Below are 24885 nucleotides of genomic sequence, written 5' to 3'. Positions count from 1 at the left end.
TATATATATATATAGTAAGATTTTAGATTTCTCCTTAAAAACTAATTTAAGTAACAGAATTACTGAAATAATCAGTTGTTAATACTTTTTCTTGTTTTGAACATTAACTTTTAGGCAATTCTTTGTTATAGTTATCTTTGCTTTTTCCGCTTTCATTGTTCAAGCATTCATACCATAGTTCGTTGATTATTCTATATTAGTAAAAATTGCTGATTAGAATTTTATATATACTGTTTTGTTTTTTGTTTTTTTAATGCTTTAGATATGATTATTATCTGCCACTACTATTATTTTTTCAAGTAAAGGGGATACATGCTCCTTTTACCATTAGTTTACTGAACTTAATTATTTTCCGCTTGAAATAGAACCCATTATATAAAATTACTAGATAGATCCCTTGGGTGTTTAGACACGTGCACTGATGAGTAACATTCCAGCAATGACAAACATTAGCGTAATACTATACTCCGTGATTTCGCAAACAAATAATTTGTAATCAAACAGTGGAAAAAATAAATAAATGAACCGCCAAGAGGTTTTATGTACTATAGCTTTTTCCGTATGTCCAGATCTAGATCTGCCATATTAACGCTATGCAGTCCACACAAATCTAGTTTTAACTGTACAATGAAACCTTCGAATTCCTCTCGTATCCAATCAGTGCAATCCGAAATCCTACGTAAAATCATCAATGCTCCTTACTTTGTCACAAATAAAATCATACATAAAGACCTTAATGTTCCATATGTAACCGATCTAGCCCGACCAGATATCATTCCTTTCATTAAAAACTCTCTAACCACCCAAACCCACTAGCTTCTAACCTTGCTTCCTCTTCGATACCTGACAATCCTCCGAGGCGCCTGAAAAGAAGATGGCCACGAGACCTGCTAATGTAAAACGTCATTAGAGTGCTACCAATGGTGTGGTAGTTTTTCTTCACGCCTGTAACACTCCAATTTAACTGAGATCAAATTCACTAAATGTATTATAATGTATAGTTGTAGATAGCAATAAATAAAAAAAGAAAAAATATACTATGTAACATGTCTTTTTTTTTTAAAAAAAATCGAAAAATGACGCCACCGTGTTGTCACCAGGCGTTAGAGAATGTCTCGAGCATGACACCAACGTGAACCAGCAACTAACGTTTGGTTTTCATCTAGTAACATGTTAATGTCACCGGACATTAAGGTGATAGCCTCTTTTGGAAAAGTGTTCATAAGTTATGCTGCAAACTAAACATATTTTTATTAATTATCATTTCCATTATATCATTGGACAATGCGCTGGCCTGGAATAACGCAGTCAGAATAATTGACCAATAAATTAAATTCTTGTAATTCTAATGGGAAATTGTGTTTTAGGATTAACGACTATTTTTACTGTTACTAAAACGTAATCGGTAAAATTAATATAAATTTGGTATTACAATCTAAATAAAATATATGTTTTGTGGCCATTTTTTTTTTTTTTTATTTCTTGCGTTAGTTAAACTCACCTTGTAAACATCAAAGTTCTCGATAGTGGAGTCAAAGCAGGTGTAGAGATCGTTGAGAAGTTCGACCACCTGTAGTGGCGTGCTCTCTGCGCTCAGCGACGTAAAGCCGACGATGTCGCTGAAGTATATAGTCACGCTGTCGTACGTTTCGGCCACTACTGACTGCCCAAGAATCAACTGGCTGGCAACCGACCTGTTGATAAAAATAAAAAAATAATTATTAACAGCTTATGTACACGTTAACAAAGTAAATAAAATCATTTTGTTTTTAAAACACCTATACAAATATATAATTAAATGAAATTGTGAAATTTAAAAACATTCAACAAATGAGGTGGAAAATAACTCCTTTGAAACTGATATTACAATTTATAACAATAGTTAGTAATAGTCATTAATATCTATAATACGCACAATAGAGATAGAATAAAGTAATAGTTTAAGTCACGGCCAGTAATCGTTATTAATTTTTTCAATAAATTTCTCAATAACAGTAACTGCATACTTTTCATTTTTTTTTTAGTAATGGAATAACTGCTGTGAAAGAATGTTTTTTTTTAAAATAATGTAATAACTGTTATAAAAGCATTTTTAATTATAAAGATTACACCCATAGAACTATCGAACAGCTCATAAGCAAATATTGTTTTTTTTAAGAATATTCTATTTTATTATTTATTTTTTAAAACAAATAAATAAGTTTTCAGGTTAAACCCAAAAACAAAGTTTTTGGGATTCTAATTCTTATTTTTATTAGTAGTGAATTTTAAAACTAGTGTTAATATATTAATTAATATTTTTTTGCTTCAAAAAATCATTTGAAAAATATTAAATTTCAATTCACACTTCATCGTCAATTATTTTAAACCTTATTTAAATTTCGTTTTGATTATTTAAATAAAAATCCATTAGGATTAAGTTAAAGTGATCTTTGATTTTTTTGTGGTTAACTGTTTGTGAGTTATTCCAGTTAAAACAAATAACGATAAAAATTGATTAATTTTATTGTTAAAACTCACTTTTAAAAATAATGGGAAAAAGTCATTAATCGTTTACATTTTAAGGTTTCACAAACAGAAATTAACAGAAAATTGATAGGAAAAAATTTTAATTAAAAAAATTTCAAAGATTTTTTTTTTTAAATTTTATTTTAGGGAAATTAAAAATCAATTTGAAACTGAAACTCTTTTGAAATAATGATAAATGGTTGTTTTGGGCCCCTTCTTCAAATCATTCAGTATTTTCGTAAATTAAATTATTTCTTCATTTTTAATGAAATGAACAATTAAGATAAAAATTAGTTGTGGTTGGAAATATCACCAGCTTGTAGGAAAAATATAATTGGGCTAAATATACTTTCTTGAGGTACTTCATCACTCTGTTAGGAAATAAATCCATAAATGTATATACAGGTTAATAATATTAATGAAATTGTAATTTTATTTTAGACCTGTGTAATTACTGAAATTTTAAATTGACTATTGAGAAAAAAAAAAGATGGATGCTCTGGCATTAACTGAAAGAGCAGGTCGATGGCTGTCGATAGAAAGGAATTCGGTGTTCCTGTCTTCCACTGAAGAACCACTCTTTGGTATCCATTAGAGCTAAATAATTTTTCAGCAAGAGTGGGCCATCGATCATGTATGATATCAAAAGGATCAGTTCCTACAGTGATTTTGCATCAGTTTTCCATTTCATTAGTTCTGGAGAATAACAAGAATCAAGTTCCAAACTTAACATGAAAATGTGTTGAATATAATTAAATCAATTACAACTATGTTATGTTAATTATTACAAAAATAACAGAACATTATTAGAGAAAACAGCAGATGTCAAAAAAAAAAATTAAAAGCAATAACACACTAAACCATGTAAAAATAACGAAGCATTATTTAAGAGGAAAATTAAATCTAATGTAAACAAAAAAACTACTGAAGATGTAATTAAATGTTTGAGGCATTCAGTCGTAAAAATGAAAACTTTTACAATCCTTAATTGCTTGTTAATTAAATCTTATTATTATATATAATAAAACAAATTTCCTAAAGCTTGTTTCAACAATTTATGAAATCAACCTTAAAAAAAGTCGAGTATGCCAAAAACTGCAATTCATGAAAAATTTCAGTTACCGTGTTTCATGATCGAACGCTTCAATTGATGAACCTTTTTAGACTGTTGATATGAGATGTGATGCATTTCGTACCGCGAATATATATTAATGTGCCCCGATTATGCTTGAACTGGAAAAACGTCGAATGGTGAATTATTTGACGCTAGTTTAGAGACTCAAGGTCTTAGAATTCAAACGGAAGCGTTCGTACTAGAAATTTGTGTCTCTTACGAAGTGGAAAGTTTTAAATTTGTTGGCTCAAAATTGAATGATAAAAAAAAAAAAAAAAAAAAATAGAAAAGTAAATAGAAGAATATAGGCAACCAGTCGGGCGTATTTTGGAAATCTGAGGTTGTTTTTTTTTTTAAGTTAACTACTGTCAAGAAGTACAGTTATACAAAACCTTCATTAGACCAATCTTAACTTGTAGAGCAAAGGCATGAACCCTGACCACTAAGATGATAAACCAAAGAGTTTAAGCGTAATCTATTTAGAAACTCTATGGCTCTACCATTGACACCAATGTATTGCATGGATACTGTCTATACAAGGATAGGAAGGTGGTCCAATTTATTAAGACATGCCACGTGTAATTAGGATGCCCCATACACAGAGTACCAAGAAAATTACCCCGTGGTATTGTGATTGGGATAAAAAAGAAGATTAGGACGAACCCGAGGATGCTGGCTACTAGACCTTGAGAAGAAACTGGAAGTTTTAGTTTTAGGAGTCAAAAAATAGAGAGAAAAGGCAATGAATAGAAACTAATGCAGCATATTGCTTAGCAATCCATGTCCCACCATGGACTGTAGCCCTGCTCAGTAAGTAATAGGGACACTCACACACCCTGGTTATAACAAAGCAATTAATGGCAAAGCAAAAGACTGGAAGCAGCGTTATATGTTTTATAGCATATTGTTAATCAGCTTTGAGGCCTATTACCAACCATCAGCACTTGTAATATATAAATTGTACACCATCTATCTGCGATTGCTGACTGAGGTCTACTGTTCAAGGGGATTGTGATATATGCCAATGTTTTGCCGTCATTTACTTACGGGCATCATGTCTACTGCGTCAACTAGACTGTTTATACTCATGTAGAAACGTTGTCAGATAGACATTATTTTTCCTAATCCAGCAGATATATTATTAATTTTGTTCCCAATGATATTTTTTTTTATTAGCAGAAGAAAAGTAGTTTAACATATTTTGTTTGTTTAATTTAAAATAATTAATTTTTTATATTTTCTTTTGTTATATATATTGTTTCTTTTTTTTTTTTAAATAATTGTTGTCATTTTAGTTTTACTAATCCTACTAACCTTAGGTATATACCTAATTGATTTTGTTGACAATTATATAACATACATTTGTATTGTTCAATATTTTGATTTCATTATGGTTACTTCTTTTTCTTAATTATAAATGCAATTTCAATTTTACGACCATCCATATCAAGGCAATTATATACAGCGTTAGCAAAAATACATAACACAAATCATAGCGACGTTAAATGTCATTTAATTTTTCATAGCATTTTACCATTTTAAGGACCAAATTTAATAAGAATAAAGAGATAAGATTAAATAGAAAAGAATAATGATTCTTAATAAAAGAGAAAATTAAAATTAATAACAAAAAATAATGATAATGATATTTGTACACTTAACAAAACAAACAATTGCCCTCTAATGGTTAATAAGAAACAAGTTAATTTAAAAAGGGGACGAGAGAAGAAAAAAAAAATTAATAATAAATAAAATAGAGGTAGTTTGAATAATGAATTAATAAATATAGAATTTATAACAGAATGTCCTGCAGCAGCCTGGGCTTCAGTCTTCGGTCGAGGTTGGGTTTTCCAGGCTGTAGGTCACTGCTCCTTTAACTGTCGGCAACTGGGAGTGGAACTTTATGAACTGTTTTTTAAGTAATCCTCTATTGACTCCATATGTGATTCGCGATGCAATTGGATATTTCTTATGAACCAAGGAGCATTAACTGGGATTCTTATGACTTTGTTTTGAAAAGATAGTAATTTTTTCCTTTTCTTAAAGGATGCCGCTCCCCAGACTTCACAGCCGTACATCAGCAGTGGCCTGAGAATTGATTTAAATATAAGAACAGTTGTTTCTGGTTTTAGTTTGGGATTTCTGTTTATGATAGAATATAGCATAGCTAACCTTGCATAGGTTTGAGTTAGTTTGATGTTGATATGGTGATTCCAGGTAAGTCGGCGATCTAGGTGAATTCCCAGGTATCTTACTGTTTCACTGGCAAGATTTCACATTTTTACCTTTGAGGATTAGTTCCGGTGGGCGTCGAAGAGTAAAAACTTTTGAATTACATTGTTCAATGTTCAAGCTAATCATTCATTTAGAGAAATATTGTTTTAGACCATTAAGGTGACTTTGCAAAATCGATGATGTCGTGAAGGTAGAAGTTGAACAAAATGGGAGAAAGGACTGAGCCTTGTGGAATACCGGCATGGATTTAATTAATTAATCTTGGCGTAAAGATATGAAAAACCCATCGCCTATTTTTTGAAGTTATGTAGGTCTTTATTTAAAATATCTTTTAACCTACGTCAGAATCATCAGTAAAGATATGGTAAAGTTGTAATTAAAATTTTAGCGATAAAGTGAGACATTAGTAATATTTCTTATGTCACAGGACTAGGCATAAATAGTATTCTTGATTATTTAAAATTATTGAATGATAATTTATTACTATGTTAAAAAAAAAATTGAAGTGAAAAGGATCATTCTCCAAGGTTTAATCCATAATGTCTCTTTTATCCATTGTAAATAGCATTCCTTACTTTCAGAGAAGAAGAATTCTCGAACAGAAGCTTTAACTTGAGTAGAAATTTCATTAAGTCCCCTTTTTCTCCGAAGTCACAAATTTTCCAGCTCAACTGTTCCACTGAATATTCTTATTTCGAATGGTTCAAAATCTAGCGATTCAAAGCGAACTGTATCTGTATATAGGTATATTTTTTATTATTTTATAATTCTCAGGAAAAAGTTATTAATTTATAAGTGATTTATCTATTCTTCAGCTTTATCGTATATAAAGTGTTTTATATAGTACTATATTAACATAATATATTTATTGTATATTTAAACAAATTTTAATAGCGTTATAGTTATGTTAGTAGCTGTAAAGAAAAAATTACTTAGGAATCCGTACATCCAGAAATTGCGTAAAATTATTTTCTAATTAATTTCTATTTTTTGTATACAATTAATAAAATATGAGTGTTATTATTACAAATAATTGGAAGAAAAAGATCTTACATGATGAAATACAGTTATATAGTTAAAAACAATTTTTCCTTTTAATATTCTTATTTTTCGAAATTAATTGATGGCAACATCAAAGTTTAAGAATATTCCTGCATCCTCAGGATATGATTTTCCTATTTCATTATTCTCTACGGATAGACCAAATATGGTTTTCGCTTTTCCATTATTATATTTGCTCATCATATCCTATTATACATAATTAGAAAAAAAAAAAGCCAATATCTGCACCATCCTCGTTAAAGGCGATAAACTAGTTTAAGCTCTTGTTTTTGGGTATAAAAAAATTACATGGCTATTGAAATAAATTTTATATATTGAAAGTAAAAAATACCTAAAAACTTTCTAAGCTTATAGAGGCAAATCGTGATCAAAAAATGTACTCAGAAGAATTCGAATTTGAGACTTAAATTGAAAGAAAATCATGCTTCCTATTTATTATCTAAAATTTAAAATGCCACATTCTGTGTTCAAAACTTTTCTTCAAGCAGGAGTGTTAATATTCTGATATTGTATAAACGCTCCTTCCATAGGTTTCTGTGAATCCTTTACTTCATGCATATTTTATTATTATTTAATAATTAACATATTAATTACAATTATGTAAAAAATGTATATAGAAACTACCGGCATTGGCAGTTTCTATATACATTTTTTCAGCTCAAATTTGAGATTTAAACTAGTAGGAAATCATCCCTCCTCTAAGATGGCTGAAATAGAAAATGACAACTCCTTCGTTTGAATTTTTTCCTTACCAAGATGTGTAAGCATTTATGATATTGTAAGAAAAACTCTTCCATAGGGTACTGTAAATCCTTTATTTATTTCATGTAATCAATTATTATTTAAAAATTATCATATTGACTAGTTTTTTTTATATCATTTAACAAATAAATTTTAAATACAATCCATTCTTTGAGCTCTGAACAATCAGTTTGCATTTTATATAATAATTAATTATTACAACTCTAATATTTATATAATAGGTTTTCAATGACTTTTTTCTTATTTCTCCGATAATTTACAGTTATTACTGAATTGTCATTTTTAAGAGAACCATTGAACTTATTTATATATTCGCTTATGGGTTAGAATTAATTTGCTTTAAATTTATGCTGCATCACTGTTTTTGAATAATTTTTGAAATCATGAAAATATATAATTTTGGGAGAAATGGCAAAGTTTTGATGAGCGGTATCTTAGAAAGGAATGGTCAAACAGAGGTCCTTCTTTGTCTTATATTTTATCAACAAAAAAAAAAAAAAATCGACAGATTTTCCGGTCTTTAAGTTATGGAGTTATTTAGTAATAAATGAAAAAAGTGGGAAAATTTCGCATAAAATCCGAACATCGTTGTGGCTTCTACAAAAACACCCTTTATCTGATAGAACCATTTTTTTTCTTTTATTGGTTACAGGGAAGAAATCAAGATTCGTTCTCTGAAAGTATTTTTTTTCCTATTATTGAGGAAATGTAATATCTTGTAATAATATCACAATCTTTGAATGAGAATTTACAAGGCAGCCGGAGTACAAGTAGAGATCATAGCGTGGATTTCAATGCTTGTTTAACCATCTATTGTCGGAGATCCGCTTTAAAGGATCTTGGAATAGACGGCTCCAAAGGCTCACAGAGCATTCATGCTCTCCTTATCTCCTACGGCCCAATGTGAACAGATTAACTCCAATACAATACGTGTAATGCAAACAATACTCAGTTCCATGGTTTCGTAGCTGAACAGTAAACCAAAGTCGTTAAGTTTGAGTTCTACAATGAGATTTGACGATACATAAGGGATGAATGAAAGGATTTTAGGATATAGATAAATGAAAAAGTATATTTAAACAAAAATTAAATCATCTTATGGATTAAAATATATATATAAATTTCGGATTGGAGTTTATGTTTGAGTTCTACAATGAGATTTGACGATACATAAGGGATGAATGAAAGGATTTTAGGATATAGATAAATGAAAAAGTATATTTAAACAAAAATTAAATCATCTTATGGATTAAAATAACTGTTTCACTGCCTGGATTCCATTTCACATTTTTACCTTTGAGGATTTGTTCCGGTGGACGTCGAAGAGTAAACAACTTTTGAATTACATTTTTCAGTGTTCAAGGTAATCATCCATTTAGTGACCTATTGTTTTAGACTATCAAGGTGACTTCGCAAAATGTTTCTAGTGATTATTATCTCATGTTGAGAGAACAGCTGTATCGTCAGCGAACATAGCTATGGAGGTGTGTGTGGACTGGACGATGTCGTGAAGGTAGAAGTTGAACAAAATTGGAGAAAGGACTGAACCTTGTGGAGTGCCGGCATGTATTAGTCTAAGGGTTGAATTTTTGTTATCAATTCTGACAGAAAATGCTCTACTGTTGAGGAACGAGCTCAGAATGTTGTATTTCATAATTGAAAGCAGATCAACTATATTCTCTTTGATTTCATCTCTGGTCCACTATATTTCTTTTATTATATATGTATATAATGAATTTGACCACATGAGAATAAATGACTAAATAATTATATTTGAAATTCCTAACATCTCTCCAGAATGAAAGAAAATTTGAATTCTAGGTTTATAGGCAAAGTTTTATATGAATTTTCAAAATACACAAAGTAAATAAAAACTGAGAAAGTTCGTCCACAATTACAATAAATTAGTTTATGGAAATTATCCAATCAATTTTATATTTAATAGCATTTGATAGATTCGTCAGTAATGGCTTGCTAAAACATAATGTCTCATCTACAATTTAATTTTTTTTTTTTTTACGCATAACACAAAAAGCTGCTAGTTGACTCAAAACGACATGACACATAACCGATCATGTATTTTCATGTGGCATAGGGAATCTCATTGCCGGCTAAAGCCACCGGGGAAAATCCTTATGGGTAAGTTGAAATGGATTTGTTTTGCATTCCGAAATAACCAATATAACTTTGAACTGTTGAATAAACCAATCATAGGGCAATGAATATTTGAGATTATTCATTCACGAAGTGTAGGTTATGCGGACATATATTTTTTTTGACTCTTCATTATTAGATGTCTAAGGCAATGTTTATTCATTCTTAAACATTTTCATAAGTTATATAAAAATATATAAATGGAGTTAATATAGAATTAAAAGGATCTTAAAAATAAAAAAACAAAAAAAACAGATATAACTTCCCAGGTGTTTTTAGTGAATTTTAAAATGTGGTGCAAATACGCACAACCTAAGAATAAACTCGGTAATAAAGCTAACTAAAACAATAATATTTAACACAGTGTAAACTAGGATTTTTTTCTTTCATTAACAATCCAAGAAATCTGAAGTATAACTATCATAATTTTTGGACTCCTTTAAGTCGGGCAAAGACGCAGAATATAAAAGAAAGAAATGAGAAAATTTGGTGTGTAGCAACCTCCTTCCATGGTCCCGATCAAGATCAATGTAGTTCATCAAAGTAAATGGACAAACCAAACTTCTATAAAAGCTTTCGGGCAATTTCGATCTAATCAGATTACCCTTGGAGAGTAGTTTGTATTTTAGGAAAAAGCATTGAAAATAAAATAAATAAAAATAAACTCGTGTAAAGATCTCTAATATAGATTGAATTCGAGCACTAAGAATGTGAAAGTTTTTCAATCTGCAGAACCACAGAGTATACTCATCAAGAAGTTAAGCTCAATCAGGGACAAATTCCATCATCATATATATTGCTACAGTTTGGAAGCTACGGTTCTTCCTCGGCTTATTACGCAAGATGGACGCAGAGCCGAAGCCAAATAGATTAAGCCGCTAAGTCCCTGGAAGTTTAGCGATGCTTCAATAAGATTAGGAGAAGGGTGTTGGTTCAATTTCCGGCTATCGGCTTCCAAGGTCCCATTGTTATTGAAATGCAACACCTTACCTCTGGCCTTTCTCACTCCATAGAAAGTAATTGTTAAACTTTTTTTCGGAAATTAAGATTACCGGAGAGAGGCATTTGTTGAATAAATTATGTTTTTATCATCAATATCCATTTTCTATATTTTATTTGTAACTTAAATTCAATTTCGATAAAAGAATTTCAAAGAAAATAGTGAATTATAAATTTGACCAATGGCCCATTCTACTTCCTAGCCTCTTTCAGAAATAATTAGATATCGTTGGCTTACAATTGAAACGCATTAATTTAAACTTTTCTGGTTTTAAGATATTTAGTTTTTCAAGTATAAAATGTTAAAATGATTAATTAACCTCTTAAAAAAAAGGTTAAAATCATAGAGATCTGCTTAGAAAAAGTAAAATTACTATTTTCATAATATTAAAAAAAAATACCAATAAATATCTCAAAACTCCCATTTTTGACTTAGTGGGTTTCACTATTTATTTATTTATTTTTATATGTATCCTATAAATTTAAGTTCATAATGAGGTATCATTAAATCATTACAAAGACCTTAAAATAACAAATAAGAGTAGAGATTTTTAGATTTAAGCACTTAGGTCCCATTCTCTATAAGGTTTAAACAGCTGATATTCCAACCCATCCTAACACACTATCTGTAAACAACAACCCTACTAATGCATCACAAACCCTAAAGACACACACAGAACATCCTTTGAAGAATAGTGTTAAAATTGGAGAATCAAAATAAATCCTAACAAATCCCACAAGATCACCCTTACTCTCCGTCGAAAACCTCTAACCTCTTGTTCTACAGTATCCTTTTTAAATATCCACTAACGCCTGTTAAACAAACAGATTCGCTACTCAGGACTCCATCGTGACAAGAGACTGACTCGGAATCCCCATACAAGACTGAAACGACAAGAAACTGCTTGTAGATTAAGATTGCTACAACACCTACTTGACAAAAGCTCTAAACTTCCCATTCAGTACAAAAAATTAAAAAAAAAAAAACTACGATAATCAGAATTTGAACACACGAAATTGAGCTCCAAGGCTCTACCAAACCATCAAATTCCTCCCTATACATTCCTTACAATCCAAAATCCTCCGTAAAAATAAATAATTACATCACAAATAAACTCATCCAAAAACACCTTAACATCCTTTTCATGGCAGATATGGCCCGTTTGCGTGATGCGTTTTTTTCATTACAAACTCCTTACTCATCCTAATCCATCAGTTCTTAATCTCTCATCCTTAACAATCCCTGATAATCCTCCGAGGCGTCTGAAAAGAAGATGGTAATCTAATTTAAATTAATGTTTAAAGTACCACAATTGGGAGGTTCCTTCCCAAGATTTTCAAATGTTTGGAACATACTACATACTTATTGTATATATATTTTTTTACGGTTTTAAATTACAATAAATAAATAAACAAAAACAAAACTGAAAGGTTCGTTTGAAAAATTAGTACTGGAAAGTGATGCCTCAGTGAATAATATAAAAAAGCTGAAACTAGCTGGAATTAACTTCAAAGTAGGCTGGTAAGTGGAAGTTGTGTGATGTGCGCACAGCACCTGAGTTCGTTGTTTTTTAGAATATGTTTTGATTATGACAAGATTAAAAATAACCATTTATCAAAATTCTGTCATCAAATCTTAAAGTAAAACATATTAAACTCAGAAAACTACTGTGGTATTATGACCACGGACATGAACAAGTAAAATATATTGCTGAGAGTTATAATATCGAAAAGAAGTCGAAGAAAAACGTGGCATTGTAGCAGAGAATGGAGCTAAGAGTTAATAACATCTGGGACGACGGCTGGGTAGTTGTGGTGAAATATGGCTTCCACGAGCGGCCATTATGCTGCTTCTGATTGGAAACATAATGGAAGCCGTCTGCTGAGGCCCAAGCCGGAAGACCACAATCCTATGTCGTCTTTGTAACTCCCCTCCGAACCAACTGGCAGTCATACCTTACTAGAGACTACATGGATTGTTAGGTTTCCTGTACGTTAGTAAACAATCGGATATCTTTAAGTAAATGGAACTAAAAAAATATATAATGAAGAGTTTCTAGCATTATAAGACCTTATTGATTTAGTAACTCATAAGTTTAGACAGACATATTGTATATTATTACTTTTATTTACATATACATGAAAAGTATTGTAATCTTACAAAATTTTGAATGCGTATTTACGATACATACATGTTTTGAAGTACTCCCAAAGTTCAAATAAGTCCTACGAAACTGAAATCACATATTTAAAGCGGATTATACACTATTCCGGTGTATGCCGGAAAAGTGACAGATTTCAAACTACGGTTCAGTCTTGGATATTTTTTAATGGTAACCACTGTCAACGAAGACAGTTCGAATTCTATAATACATATCCAAAATACTAGCATTAAAAATTTTCAATAAAATATGAAAATTATCAGAAAAGCAAAAGAGGTATTTATTAAGTTTATTTCAGTAGGTGTGGCTAATTATTAAATTAGTTACGTAGGTATATTATTTTAATAATTTATGCTTTATCAACAAAGTTTCAAATAGCTCTGAGCCAATGATTTCACAAAGGGATTCTCATTAAAGAGCGAAAAGGGGGAAAAATTAATATAAGCTTTAAAGAGAACAAATCGTGCACAATGGAATTATTTATGATAAAATTAAAATAAGAAAACGATATATAATAATTTTAAGCAATATGTTGATATTTAATTATATAAATTATTTTTATACTCATTTGATTTTAGTTTTTTCTTTAGTATTCTATGCTATAATAATCTATAATATTATTTTTAGTTTTAGTTTTAAGGATTGTGCTTAAACACTAAATAAAAAGTGGAAGAAATAACTCAGGACTTATGGAATAATGATTGTTTATTTATAAAAGTAATTATCCTTATATACTTTAACGGTTTTTTAAGAATCAGAACTAAGACCTGACTTGTCGGGATTTTTATTCTTACCTCTTGAGTTTATATTTAGCTTATAAACACAATATATACAAGACTTATATCTAAAGAACCTAAATCTAAACCTATGCTCCTTTGCCATTTGGCATTATAAGAGAGTAGCCTGGGTACGCTAAAGCCAGAGGTATCATTGTTGGCCCAAGAGCTGCTAGCCGAGAGGTACAAGGTCGGGGAGGGTTCGTTCCACAGGGCACTTACTGGCCTGCCATCCGTGACACACACATATGTATATGTAAGATATATACTATAGTACAAGAGTCCAAGAGGAGAGAAAAAACAGTTATCTTACCCCAATTTTTGATTACTTTAATGAAAACTATCTTTAATTTAGAGTCAAAATTGATGAGTCTGCCAAGTATAGGTAGTGGGAATAAAAAATGGCGGCTGTTTCAAAGTGCTAAAAAAACTAATTTTTCATTCGGAGCTCTATATCTTAAAAAGTAGGAACAACACAAGAAAACCTAATATAACATCATTTAAAGATGAGCAAATTTTCTAAAATATAAGCCCTAAAAGAGTTATTTATGTTAAATAGTTCTGGAGATATAGCTTTTTAAAAAGCAACATTTCATAAAAATGTTGTATGGAACGTATTGAAAAATCAGTAGTTAGTGAATTTATTTTGAGAAATCTATATCTCAAAAACCATTTCACGTACAGATATCTATTAGCACTAAAATTAAAGCTAGTTTAATGAGCTATAAAGTAGCTTATGATGTTTATCTTCGTAGGAGTAATAGTTTTCATGAGATTTGCTAATATAAATTGATTTATAGTTTTTCGAACAAATTTTTATTTGACAAATTTATATTCATATGTGAATATCATAAAAACTACTACCCCTACAAAGATAAGTGCCATTAACTACTTTATAGTAAATTAAATTTCCTTTATTTTGAGTGTTGGTAGACAAATTTGCATCTTATGGATCTAGAGATATATTTTTTAAAACATCCAACATTTTATACGAACAACGAGAAATTAACATTTTGTGAGTTAATTTTGTCAAATATCATAAAAACTACTAGTCCTACAAAGATAAACATAATTAACTATTTTATAGTAAATTTAATTAGCTTTAGTATGAATGCTGGTAGTCATCTGTACGTCTAATGGTTTCTGAAATGAAGTTTTTCATAAATCATACTTAATGTACGGACAACTATAAATCAATTTATTTTAACAAATATCATGAAAACCACTATTCCTACGAAGGTAAAGGTCAGAACTTTCTGTATAGTCCATTAAACTAGCTTTAATTTGAGTGCTAATAGATAGCTGTACGTCACATAGTTTCTGAGATATAGATTTCTCAATATAAATTAACTAACAACCAATCATTCAGTAGATTTTTAAGAAATTTTGCTTTTTAAAAAGCTATATCTTGAGAAATATTGGACGTAAATAGCTCTTTTAAGGCTAATATTTCAGAAAATTTACTCTTCTTTAAATAACGCTGTCTTAGATTTTCTAGTGTTGTTGGTAGTTTTTAAGATATAGAATTCCGAATGAAAACTTAATGTTTTTTTTTAAGGTTTTGAAACAGCCGCCATTTTTTATTCCCCCTACCCATTCTTGGCAGACTCATCTGTTTTGACTAGAAATTATACATAGTTTTCATTAAAGTAATGAAAAATTGGGGTGAGATAACTGCCTTTTTTTCTTCTCGGCTCTTGTACTAGTATCTCCCTCTATCAGCTGATATGGTCCTCTGTCAGCTGTAAATAAAAAAAAAAATCTTCAAGCAAGTCGGTTCTTTACAAACATTTTCTAGCACCACAAACGTTTGGTTTCCAGCCGCAGCCACGTCTAGTAAAGTCAGTTATTATGACTACATTAAACTTTACTTAATCTTTGGTTCAATGTTCATTATTCTATTTTAGCCTTTGAGAAGAAAAACATTTTTTTCGATCTCTTGAAAACTATTGCTAATTTGATATGCATGTGTTTGTAACTAAGTTATTAAAATACAATATTAATGCGACTTACTTGGGCAGGAGCTGGTAGAGTAGCTCCTCACACTTTCTTTTCTCTTCGAGGTAATCGGCTGTCCGCTCGTCGACCAAAGTCTCTAAGTTGTTGGCATACTGCTCCATACGAGAGAGCAAGTTGTCTAGAATGTTGTTGCTCTCATTGTCTCTGCAATATTGAAATATAATTAGTTTATCAGAAAATGGCTATAAAAGGAAGCCATATGAATAAGAAAAAGTAGTGACAGTAACATTTCTAAGGTAATATTTGTAAATAAATCCACTGCTGCATAGATTGAAATACTAATTCCCGATATTACTTATACTTGGGAGTAAGTGTGATTTATGCTTTGGTTTTAGGCTAGCAATTTAGTGGATTGCAGAAGCATCATCCAAAGTAACTCAATAAAAGTACTTCAACCATTTATCTATGAGAAGATATACACATTTGAAAGACCACTTTTCTCGATTCCAAATAATAATGTATTTTAATTTTATCTAAAAAGTCGTTTTTGATAATTTAAGCAGTTCGCAAGTTAATTATTTTAAAAATAGGTCACTTATTAGAAAGTAGAGTGACCTTTTAGTCAATCTAAATTTGCAATAAGATATGTTCGCTTTAAGCGAAACATAATTATCCAAATGCGGTCAAAAAAGAACAAAATGGTTTTATTGTCCGACGTTTCGCCCCACTTCGTAAGGCTTTATCAGGGCTGCTCAAGACGGTAAGTTAAACAGACATTCAACATGTCTTGAAAAGCCCTAATAAAGCCCTAGAAAGTGGGACGAAACGTCGGACAATAAATAGTTGAAAACTATTTTGTTTTTTCTTAACAAAACCCTGACCATCTTCTCCATATTAGAATAATTTACTTTCAGAGTTAAGACATTCATTATGGTTAACAGTTCCAGAACCAGGTAAGTCTATTTTAAAATTAATATTAATATATTTTTCCGAAAAACTGTTTTCCTTCTTGATTATCATGAATCACATGGATTTAGATGATTTAATAAAAAAAATAGAAAAAATCATTGGTAATAATAAAAACTAGAAAATGGACTTGTTTTGAAATTTTTGAGCAACTTTTTCTAGTAACCTTTCCTTCCAAAACTTCTTGTTATTGTTGTTTATTAGGTTATGTTCTAAGTTGTTGTTGTTTATTAGGACTAAAGGGCGTAAAACCTAACAGTCATCCACGCCCATAAAAACCTCTAAGTTTTGATTAAGGCAACTTATTACAACATGCCAAAAGTGAGTGGAAAGTGGTAATTATATAAAAGTTTGGCTACTCAGGGTCTTGTCCAAAATAATACTAACACAATCAACGAGGAAGTAACCTAACACGACAACAAACAAACCGGTGACGAGCTCGCTGGCCTGTTGCGTGACGTCATTCTCAATTTAACAGACCTAGTAACACACTCTCAATCATTTTGTATGTTATATCATTTTAGCATGCTAAAAGAAGGAAATATTTCTTTTTCCATTTAACACGCTTTAACATGTTAAACTAAAGATCATGAACACCCCTATTATACACTAATATTTAATGAACTTTTTAGTAATTATTAGTAGCCCTTAGGAGTAAAAATGATTTATTTTCTATTGTTTTATTGTGATTTTATAAAAATTTGTTTCAATAAAAGATATATTTGCTCCTTATACGTAACCATTGAATAAGCCTCAACATAATTTTAAAATAATAATTATGAATTTACATCGATTTAATCTGGTTCGAAATAACTATAATGAAAAATCAAAAGACAATATTACACTCAGGCTGCAATCGTTGGACAAGTTGCCCAGCAAACTGCTCAGATGAGGACAAGTTGAACAAGAGAAGGTCTGATCAGGATCGGTTCCAATAAAGGTGGCTATGAATTAAAAGAGGTCAGATATTGTCTAAGGAAGGCAGGGCTCGGTTAAATATGGATGTCGGAGCTAGCCTGCATTCCTGGCATTCCTTCTACACTCCCTCCGATATTTCTATCCTCACACATTGTTCCCGTGGCCGTCTTGATAAATAAAAAAGACAACAAAGCCATGGAACAATATCAGGTCAATGGAGGAAAGACCTTAAGAATTTCCGTTATATATGGAGCAACTTTGTTACGATAGCCAATGCGAATTTATGTCCAGGACAGCGGAACTTCAATTTAGATCAAACTTGGATAAAACTAATCCAGTATTTTCTTATCATGTTTTAAAAGACTTATTTGTTAGATTAATTATCTCGTTGTCAAGCTAAACTTCTGTCTTTCATTTAATTTAAATGAACTTTATATTTGTACTTATGTATAATACTTACATCTTGTTCATAGATACTACGATAACAATCCTTGCTAGTTGTGATAGGTAGTAGGAATATATAGGACGATTATATTTTAGAAAATCCCCCATGTTGTAATATTCATGAAAATAGACTGAGAAAATACAAATTACTTCCAAAATTAAATATATAAAAAGAAAAAAAAATATTTTTTATCAATTTTTTCCGATCGATTCTAGTAAATTTATATCATATCTGCTATATAGAGTAACTGCTCATAAAAGGACATCACTGGGGAATAAAAAAGTCGTCCACTTATATACAAGAAGTTTCCACTTATGAGAGAAAATATAAAAGCTAAAAAATCTAAAAAGGATTAAAAACTAATAAATAAAAAGTGTGTTTAAATCGGATAATTCAGCTAAGGACATAAAACGAGATTTTTATGAAAATTATCTGCAGCAGAAATGGCAAACGTTTCGGTGATATAGATATTAGTTATTTAGAGGGGATTAAATATTTAGGGTCTACTGTAACTAAAAAAAAATTATGAGGAAATAAAGGTGAGGTTAAAGACGGAAAACCGGGATGGTTTAAAAATATCGAGTTTTTTCTATATTTTTGAATGTAGTCAAAGTTAATTTATTTTGAAGCATTAATAACAGATAGATATAAAAAACAATATTTTCAAAAATTATATTTTTCGGCCCAAGGAATCCCTAAAAGATTACTGATATTTAAAAAAAAAAGAAAAGCTTTTGATAAATAATAATTTCATAGATTACCGCTAACAAAGTGAAAGAGACATTTTTTTAAATGTTTCTCGCAACAAAATGATCACTGAATCAATAAACAATATAACTCCAATTCACTCCTGGCTAAAATAAAAAAAAGTAATAAGGAAACTGTAAGGTCTCTACTAGAGGAATCAAGGAACAAAAGACAAAAGAACGGAAGAAATAAAACTTTGTTGCCTTTGATGCGAGTCCGGAGGTCTAAGTAATACTCGAGGTGCAAGGGTAAAGCTACCAAGATAGTCCTGTAAAAAGAATTTACCACAATTTATCACTGTATCTTGAATGACTTTCTTCATGATATTCTTTTATTATTTGCGTAGAGGAATATTAATAGCTCCAATCAATGTTGTATAATGGAAATGTTTTGAAAAAATTATAGACTTTTAGTATTTGAATGTCCTTTTATGCAACAAATTATTACTATATTTTGTTTATCTGAAACAAACACTTATAAATAAATAAAACAAAATTAATTTGTAATATGAAAGGAAGCTGCATTAAAGAAGGGTCTGTGTGATTATTATTCACTATTACTATTATATTTCAGAATATATATAATTTTTTGAGCTATTCATAAAACAACTTGTTTATTTCGATTTAGATATTACTTCTATAAAACTTTTGGAACACGATTTCGTAGGTAATATTCGATTCAGCTTCGTAGGTATTTCCGACTTTGAGATACATTAATCACTTTGTCTGTGAGAAAGATACGTCAAGTCTTTTAAATTTGAATGCACACATTTTCCATAGGTAATAAATGCATACACAGTGAAGGGAAAAAAAAATAACAAATTTAAATTTGATAAAAACAATAATACTAATTTTATTTTGTCCGCTGGTGTTCCTCAAGCTCGTATCATAGGTCCCATTCCCTACACCGACTATACACCTGACATTCCAAGCAATCCTAATACTATCCTTACCACGTATGCCGATGACACATGTATGCTCGCAGTTAATAATAACCCTTTAAATGCATCCCAAACTCATCAATCTCCCACAACCCTCGAAGAATGGTGTTATAATTTGAGGATTAAAATAAATCCTATCAAATCACCTTTAACCTACCGATTGCCCTACAGTTTCCTTTAATAATGTTGCACTTACCCCTGTCAAACAGATTCGCGACCTTGGACAACATCTGGACAAACGACTCACCTGGAATCCTCACAAAATATAGGAAACTGTACATTGATTTCGACTATAACAGCACTTCCTGGAAAAACGGTCTAAACTTCCAATTCATTACAAAATACTGATCAACACAACTATAATAACGTCAACAGGGCATACGAAGTTAAGCTTTGGGGCTTCATTAAATCTTCGATTTACCCTCGTATTCAATCGTTACAATACGAAATCCTTCGGAAAATCCTCAATGCTCATTACTTTGCCAAAATAAATTCATACATAAAGACCTAAATGTTCCATATGTAACCGATCTAGCCTGAACCAGATATTATTCTTTCTATTATAAGCTCCCTGACAACCTAAACCCACTAGTTTCTAACCTTGCTTCCTCTTCCATTCTTGTCAATCCACCGAGGCGCCTGAAAAGAAGGAAGCCAGATCTACTAATGTAAAAGCGTCATTAGAATGCTACCAATGGGTAGTTTATCTACATGCCTATATCACTCCATTCTAACTGAGATGAAATTTACTGAATGTATTACAATGTAAATAATGAATTAAATCTAAAAAAATATTGGAAAATGTTTTTTTTCTTATGCCGAAGTCATCGATCTTTCAGAATTTGAAAAAAAAAAAAATTGTAACACATTACAGTTCAAAAGATCCGAATGTTGTTAGTGTAGATTGTAATAAAGTATTTGTATTCTGTAAATTATACGTAATTAATTACTTTGGTTGGAAGCTTCAAGAACAAACAAGGAAGATAACCATTTATAAGATTAAGAAAAACAAAAGTTAACAGTCACTAAAGAAATAAGGTTAGAAACTTTAAACAATTTCAATGTTACTTAACTTCAATTATTATAATAAAAAAGGACAATATAAAATTATAGTCGGTAGTAATCATACTCATATGTCTTAAGTTTCGATTCAAAATTAAATGAAATTAAGATTTAGTAAAATAAATTTCAATACAAAATGAATTAAATTAAAAAAAATTAGTCATAAAAACAAATAGAATAAATAGATAAAACCACTGTTCTAATCCAGCAAAAATCAAATAAAAATTCAAAAAAAATTCATGAATTTTATATGCAAATAAAGTTCAGCATATTTCCATTCAACGCTCAGAAAAATTTACTTTAAATAGATACAGTATTTCTTTTCAAATCATTTAGATCTTGTTTTATTTTACATGATTTGTGTTAGTAATTGTCCTAATATTTAATTCTATGTATAATTTAAATTTTAATAAGGGCTAAAATAAATGGAAGTAATTAATCCTAATAATTAATTCAGTTTTTCCATTACAGAACATTAATAAGAAATTTAATGATGTTGAGATAGGATAATTTAAAGTATGTCCTGATACATCTTATCCTTCCTTCCCATACTAATACAATATAATTTTATTAAGATTAAAATTTAGTAAAAAGTAGACTAAAAAGATCGTATGTTCTCAGCCACAGGGAGGAGGTTGCTCTGGCCCGCTTGAGAATAGGTCATACTCTCCTCACGCACTCTCACCTGATCAGAAAACTGCCACCTCCAACGTGCAAATATTGTCAGTCCATTCTTACGATTAGACATATTTTTGAAGAGTGTACTCACTATTTGCCAACAATAAATAGGATAGGACTGACCCCAAATTTATCCGAAGCTCTCGCAGATGAGGAAGCTAAAATTACACGAGTGTTTTTATTTTTAAAAGCACATCGCCTTCTTTATAAATTATAACTCCTCTTCGATTTTTATTTTTTAATTTTTTTTACTTATTTTATTTTATTTTATTTATTTTTTAATTATTTTTTTATTTTTTTTATTTATTTTATTTTTTTTTACTTTTATCATGCCATAGGCGTTGATGACCAGAGGGTTTTACGCCTTTAAGCAACAATCAACAACAACAACAGATCGTATGTTAGTAGCAAAAACGTCGCTGTTCATTTCGAATGGCCTAAACAAATTGTATGAAATATCTTCATTAAGAAAGACTAATAAAAAAAGAAATCAATGTTTACTATTTTGATTAACTATAATTTACATTCAACCATTGTCGATCACAACAAGAGAACATTAAACTTATTTTATTATAGAACTAAAATTGAATATTAGTGATATAAATATAAAAATAAACAGTTAAGTTACATTTTATCGTGTTGAGTTCTACATTTGGCACTTCGCAAAGCCTCTCAGAGCCTAATAGAAGCAATATCCGTTTGCTGTCAATCTATGAGGCACTTCTGCCTTCAGACTCGGGGCTAATAAATCAAATTTCTCCCTCAGATTGTTTTTTTTTCTTTTTTGGTTGTTTCTTCCATATATGGATTTTGTCGTGTTTTCTTCAACTCCAAAGAATAATGTGTACCATTTCTTCTTGTAGTTCCCACCCAATATTTATTATAAAGCTTTTGAGACATTTTTTTAACAATTCCAGTATATATAGGAAATGGGTCATTGTTTTGGACCATTCATTTACATTATTCTATTACATTCCTGGAGCTGTTAAAATTAAAGATCTTAAAAAAAAGTCAGATGGTTAATCGAATTAAAATGTATAATCGAATGTAAATGGTGATTCAAAATCTCCTAAAATAAAAATGGGAAGAACCTCACAGCATGCAGAATGGTTAGGACCATCAGATTCAAAACGAGGTTGGAAAATAAAAATAGGGTGTGAAAAAAAAATTGGTTATCCAAATTTTCATGCGCCCAATTCAATTTTCAATTGCGATTAAATCAATCAATTTATCATTTTGGAAATCTGGCCTGAGTTGCGAAATCAGTAACTCTAAAATCCTGAGAGTAAGAGTTTTTTTATTTAGTATTTTTCTTTTTCTTAATGGTCGGTTTTTTGACGGGTTCCAAACTCGTGTAAGAATTTCGATTTAAAATTTAATTCAAATTGAATTTTAACTTGACATACAACTTATAAGGTAAGCTTTACATGTCCTGATTTATATGTGTATATATGTAGTGTTAAACATTTGGTAAAACAAAAAGACTTAAAAAAAAAAGAGAAAAGGGAGAGAGAAATGACCAACTAACTCGGTTGCTGCTCAAAAACTGCCTTTAATTGAAACCAGCTCATCTATATATACCTCTTAGTCAGCTGATCTAGTCGATCCCCCAGCCAGTTTACGAACATTCCTCGTAAACTTATTGCATATTATATATTACAGATTAAATATTAATATTACATAAATCTATACAAAGAAAAAGCTATGCATTAAACATAACAAAAGAAACTAAGAATATATACATTTAAACCTAAGAAAAGAAAAACCAAAAATAAAAATATTACCGTAAGTAAAAAAAAAAAAATAAACAATACTCTCTGTACAACAATCAAAAAGACAACTAACAATTTTCTATAACAAAATTTTTCTGAAACAAATTTCTTCTCTTAGGAGGGGGTTGAGGGCATTCCAGACCGTAAAGGCTTCGCCACTGTAGGTAGTTTCAACTGCTCCAACCGGACCGTCCTACGTTTTCTTGGTTCATATTAAATTGTTTATAGTGACCACGTTATGTTCTATGATTGTGATTATCCTGACTTGGCCCTCGTATCTCTGCAGCTCTTTTCCCCGGTTCGTCCCCACTTTCTGGTATACCCCAGTCCCGTTTTTAAATTGGCCCATAAAGTCGAACACGCCGAGGTTTTGCCTTGCCACCCAGGTTTGCTTCTTCCTATCTATCCTGTCCTTAACTTTAGCCCACACCCTCCGTCATACCATAATGTTAATGACAATAGTGTCCCCTCCTACTGCCGTATCCCTACATAATCCGAAAATAACCTGTGATTAATAACCACATAATAAGCAAACCCTGTGATGGAGTGTATCGAGTGGTTGTATGCGATGATCGCCTTTTTCATCGCTTCGCCCGGCTCGAGTACTGGTGTACCGGCTGAGAAAACAATGATACAAATTCTTCTTGAAAACAAATATTGCTCCGGTATCTAAAGTTCCCGGGTTTCGGCATCAATTAAATATTTGGTAAAACAAAGGCTTAAAAAAAGAGAAAAGGGAGAGAGAAATGACCAACTAGGTTGCTACTTAAACACTACCTTTTATTGAGACATATATATATTTGTAATTAGACAAGCTTTTTAATGTAAATATAAAATCGAGGGAAAGTTTTATGATGAAATCAAAATTATCTAGTTTCCAATAAGAATATAAATAAAAAGTAGAAAAAGATACTGAAATTACTATATAATTATCTAATGTATAAATCTAAATATCTGGGAAGGTTAAATTTGTGTTGATGATTTTAAGCCCTATGCCAAAACGAGCAACATAAAAAAAAAAAAAAAATGATAAATAAAGAAATTTGTGAAATAAACCTAGTTCACTATTATGTTTATGGACCCTTCTTTTAACAATTAAAGTAGGAAAATAATTATTGCCACTCAAGGTGGAACAATAAAGGTTTATTAAGCACTAAAGCTTCTAACCATTGAAGAGATATTGACCTTAAATTTTACGAGATTCTTTTACGGTTATGTTGGTTAGTCAAGCACCTGGAAGCCCTAACAAAGACATTCCCTTTGTAATTCTGCCCTTCAATATTTACCTGATAACATTTTCTACCTTAACTCTAATGATTAGACCTAGACCTCTAGGAAAATAGTACCCATTAGAAAATCTAAAGCGTATACAAGATACAACGATAAAAGTAAGTTCCACTCACTTAAGTGCTTTATCAACTGCCTCTTAACTCCATTTTTTTTTTTAAATAATTTATTTATTGATATTTACAACTGTATACATTTATACACATCAAGTAAATTTTCTGTAAGTGATATTATGACATGATAAAAACATGTGGAGAATCTACCCATTGATAGAACTCCAAAAACATTTCTAGAGGAGAAGATCTCGAGGCCATCTTCTTTTCAGACGTCTAGGAGGAT

At 30.5% G+C, this 24885-nt stretch overlaps 1 protein-coding gene across 6 annotated transcripts in view; it reads right to left on the bottom strand.

The window, feature by feature from the left end:
* The window catches only part of LOC106678192 (atrial natriuretic peptide receptor 1), a 1188520-nt gene that overhangs the window by 10957 nt on the left and 1152678 nt on the right, over window positions 1–24885 (bottom strand). For all 6 annotated transcript variants that reach the window (XM_067048967.1, XM_067048969.1, XM_067048970.1 and 3 more), the window contains 2 exons: window positions 15786–15935; window positions 1502–1694 (listed from right to left, as the gene is read on the bottom strand). In XM_067048967.1, the coding sequence (XP_066905068.1) occupies window positions 1502–1694; window positions 15786–15935 (343 nt within the window). The remainder of the gene's footprint in view (window positions 1–1501; window positions 1695–15785; window positions 15936–24885) is intronic.

The sequence above is a fragment of the Halyomorpha halys genome, unplaced genomic scaffold (genome assembly GCF_000696795.3).
Source record: "Halyomorpha halys isolate HHAL.00 unplaced genomic scaffold, Hhal_1.1 Scaffold128.1, whole genome shotgun sequence".
NCBI lineage: Eukaryota > Metazoa > Arthropoda > Insecta > Hemiptera > Pentatomidae > Halyomorpha > Halyomorpha halys.
Note: the sequence above shows the minus strand (reverse complement) of the source record. Positions and strands in the feature narration are given on the sequence as shown.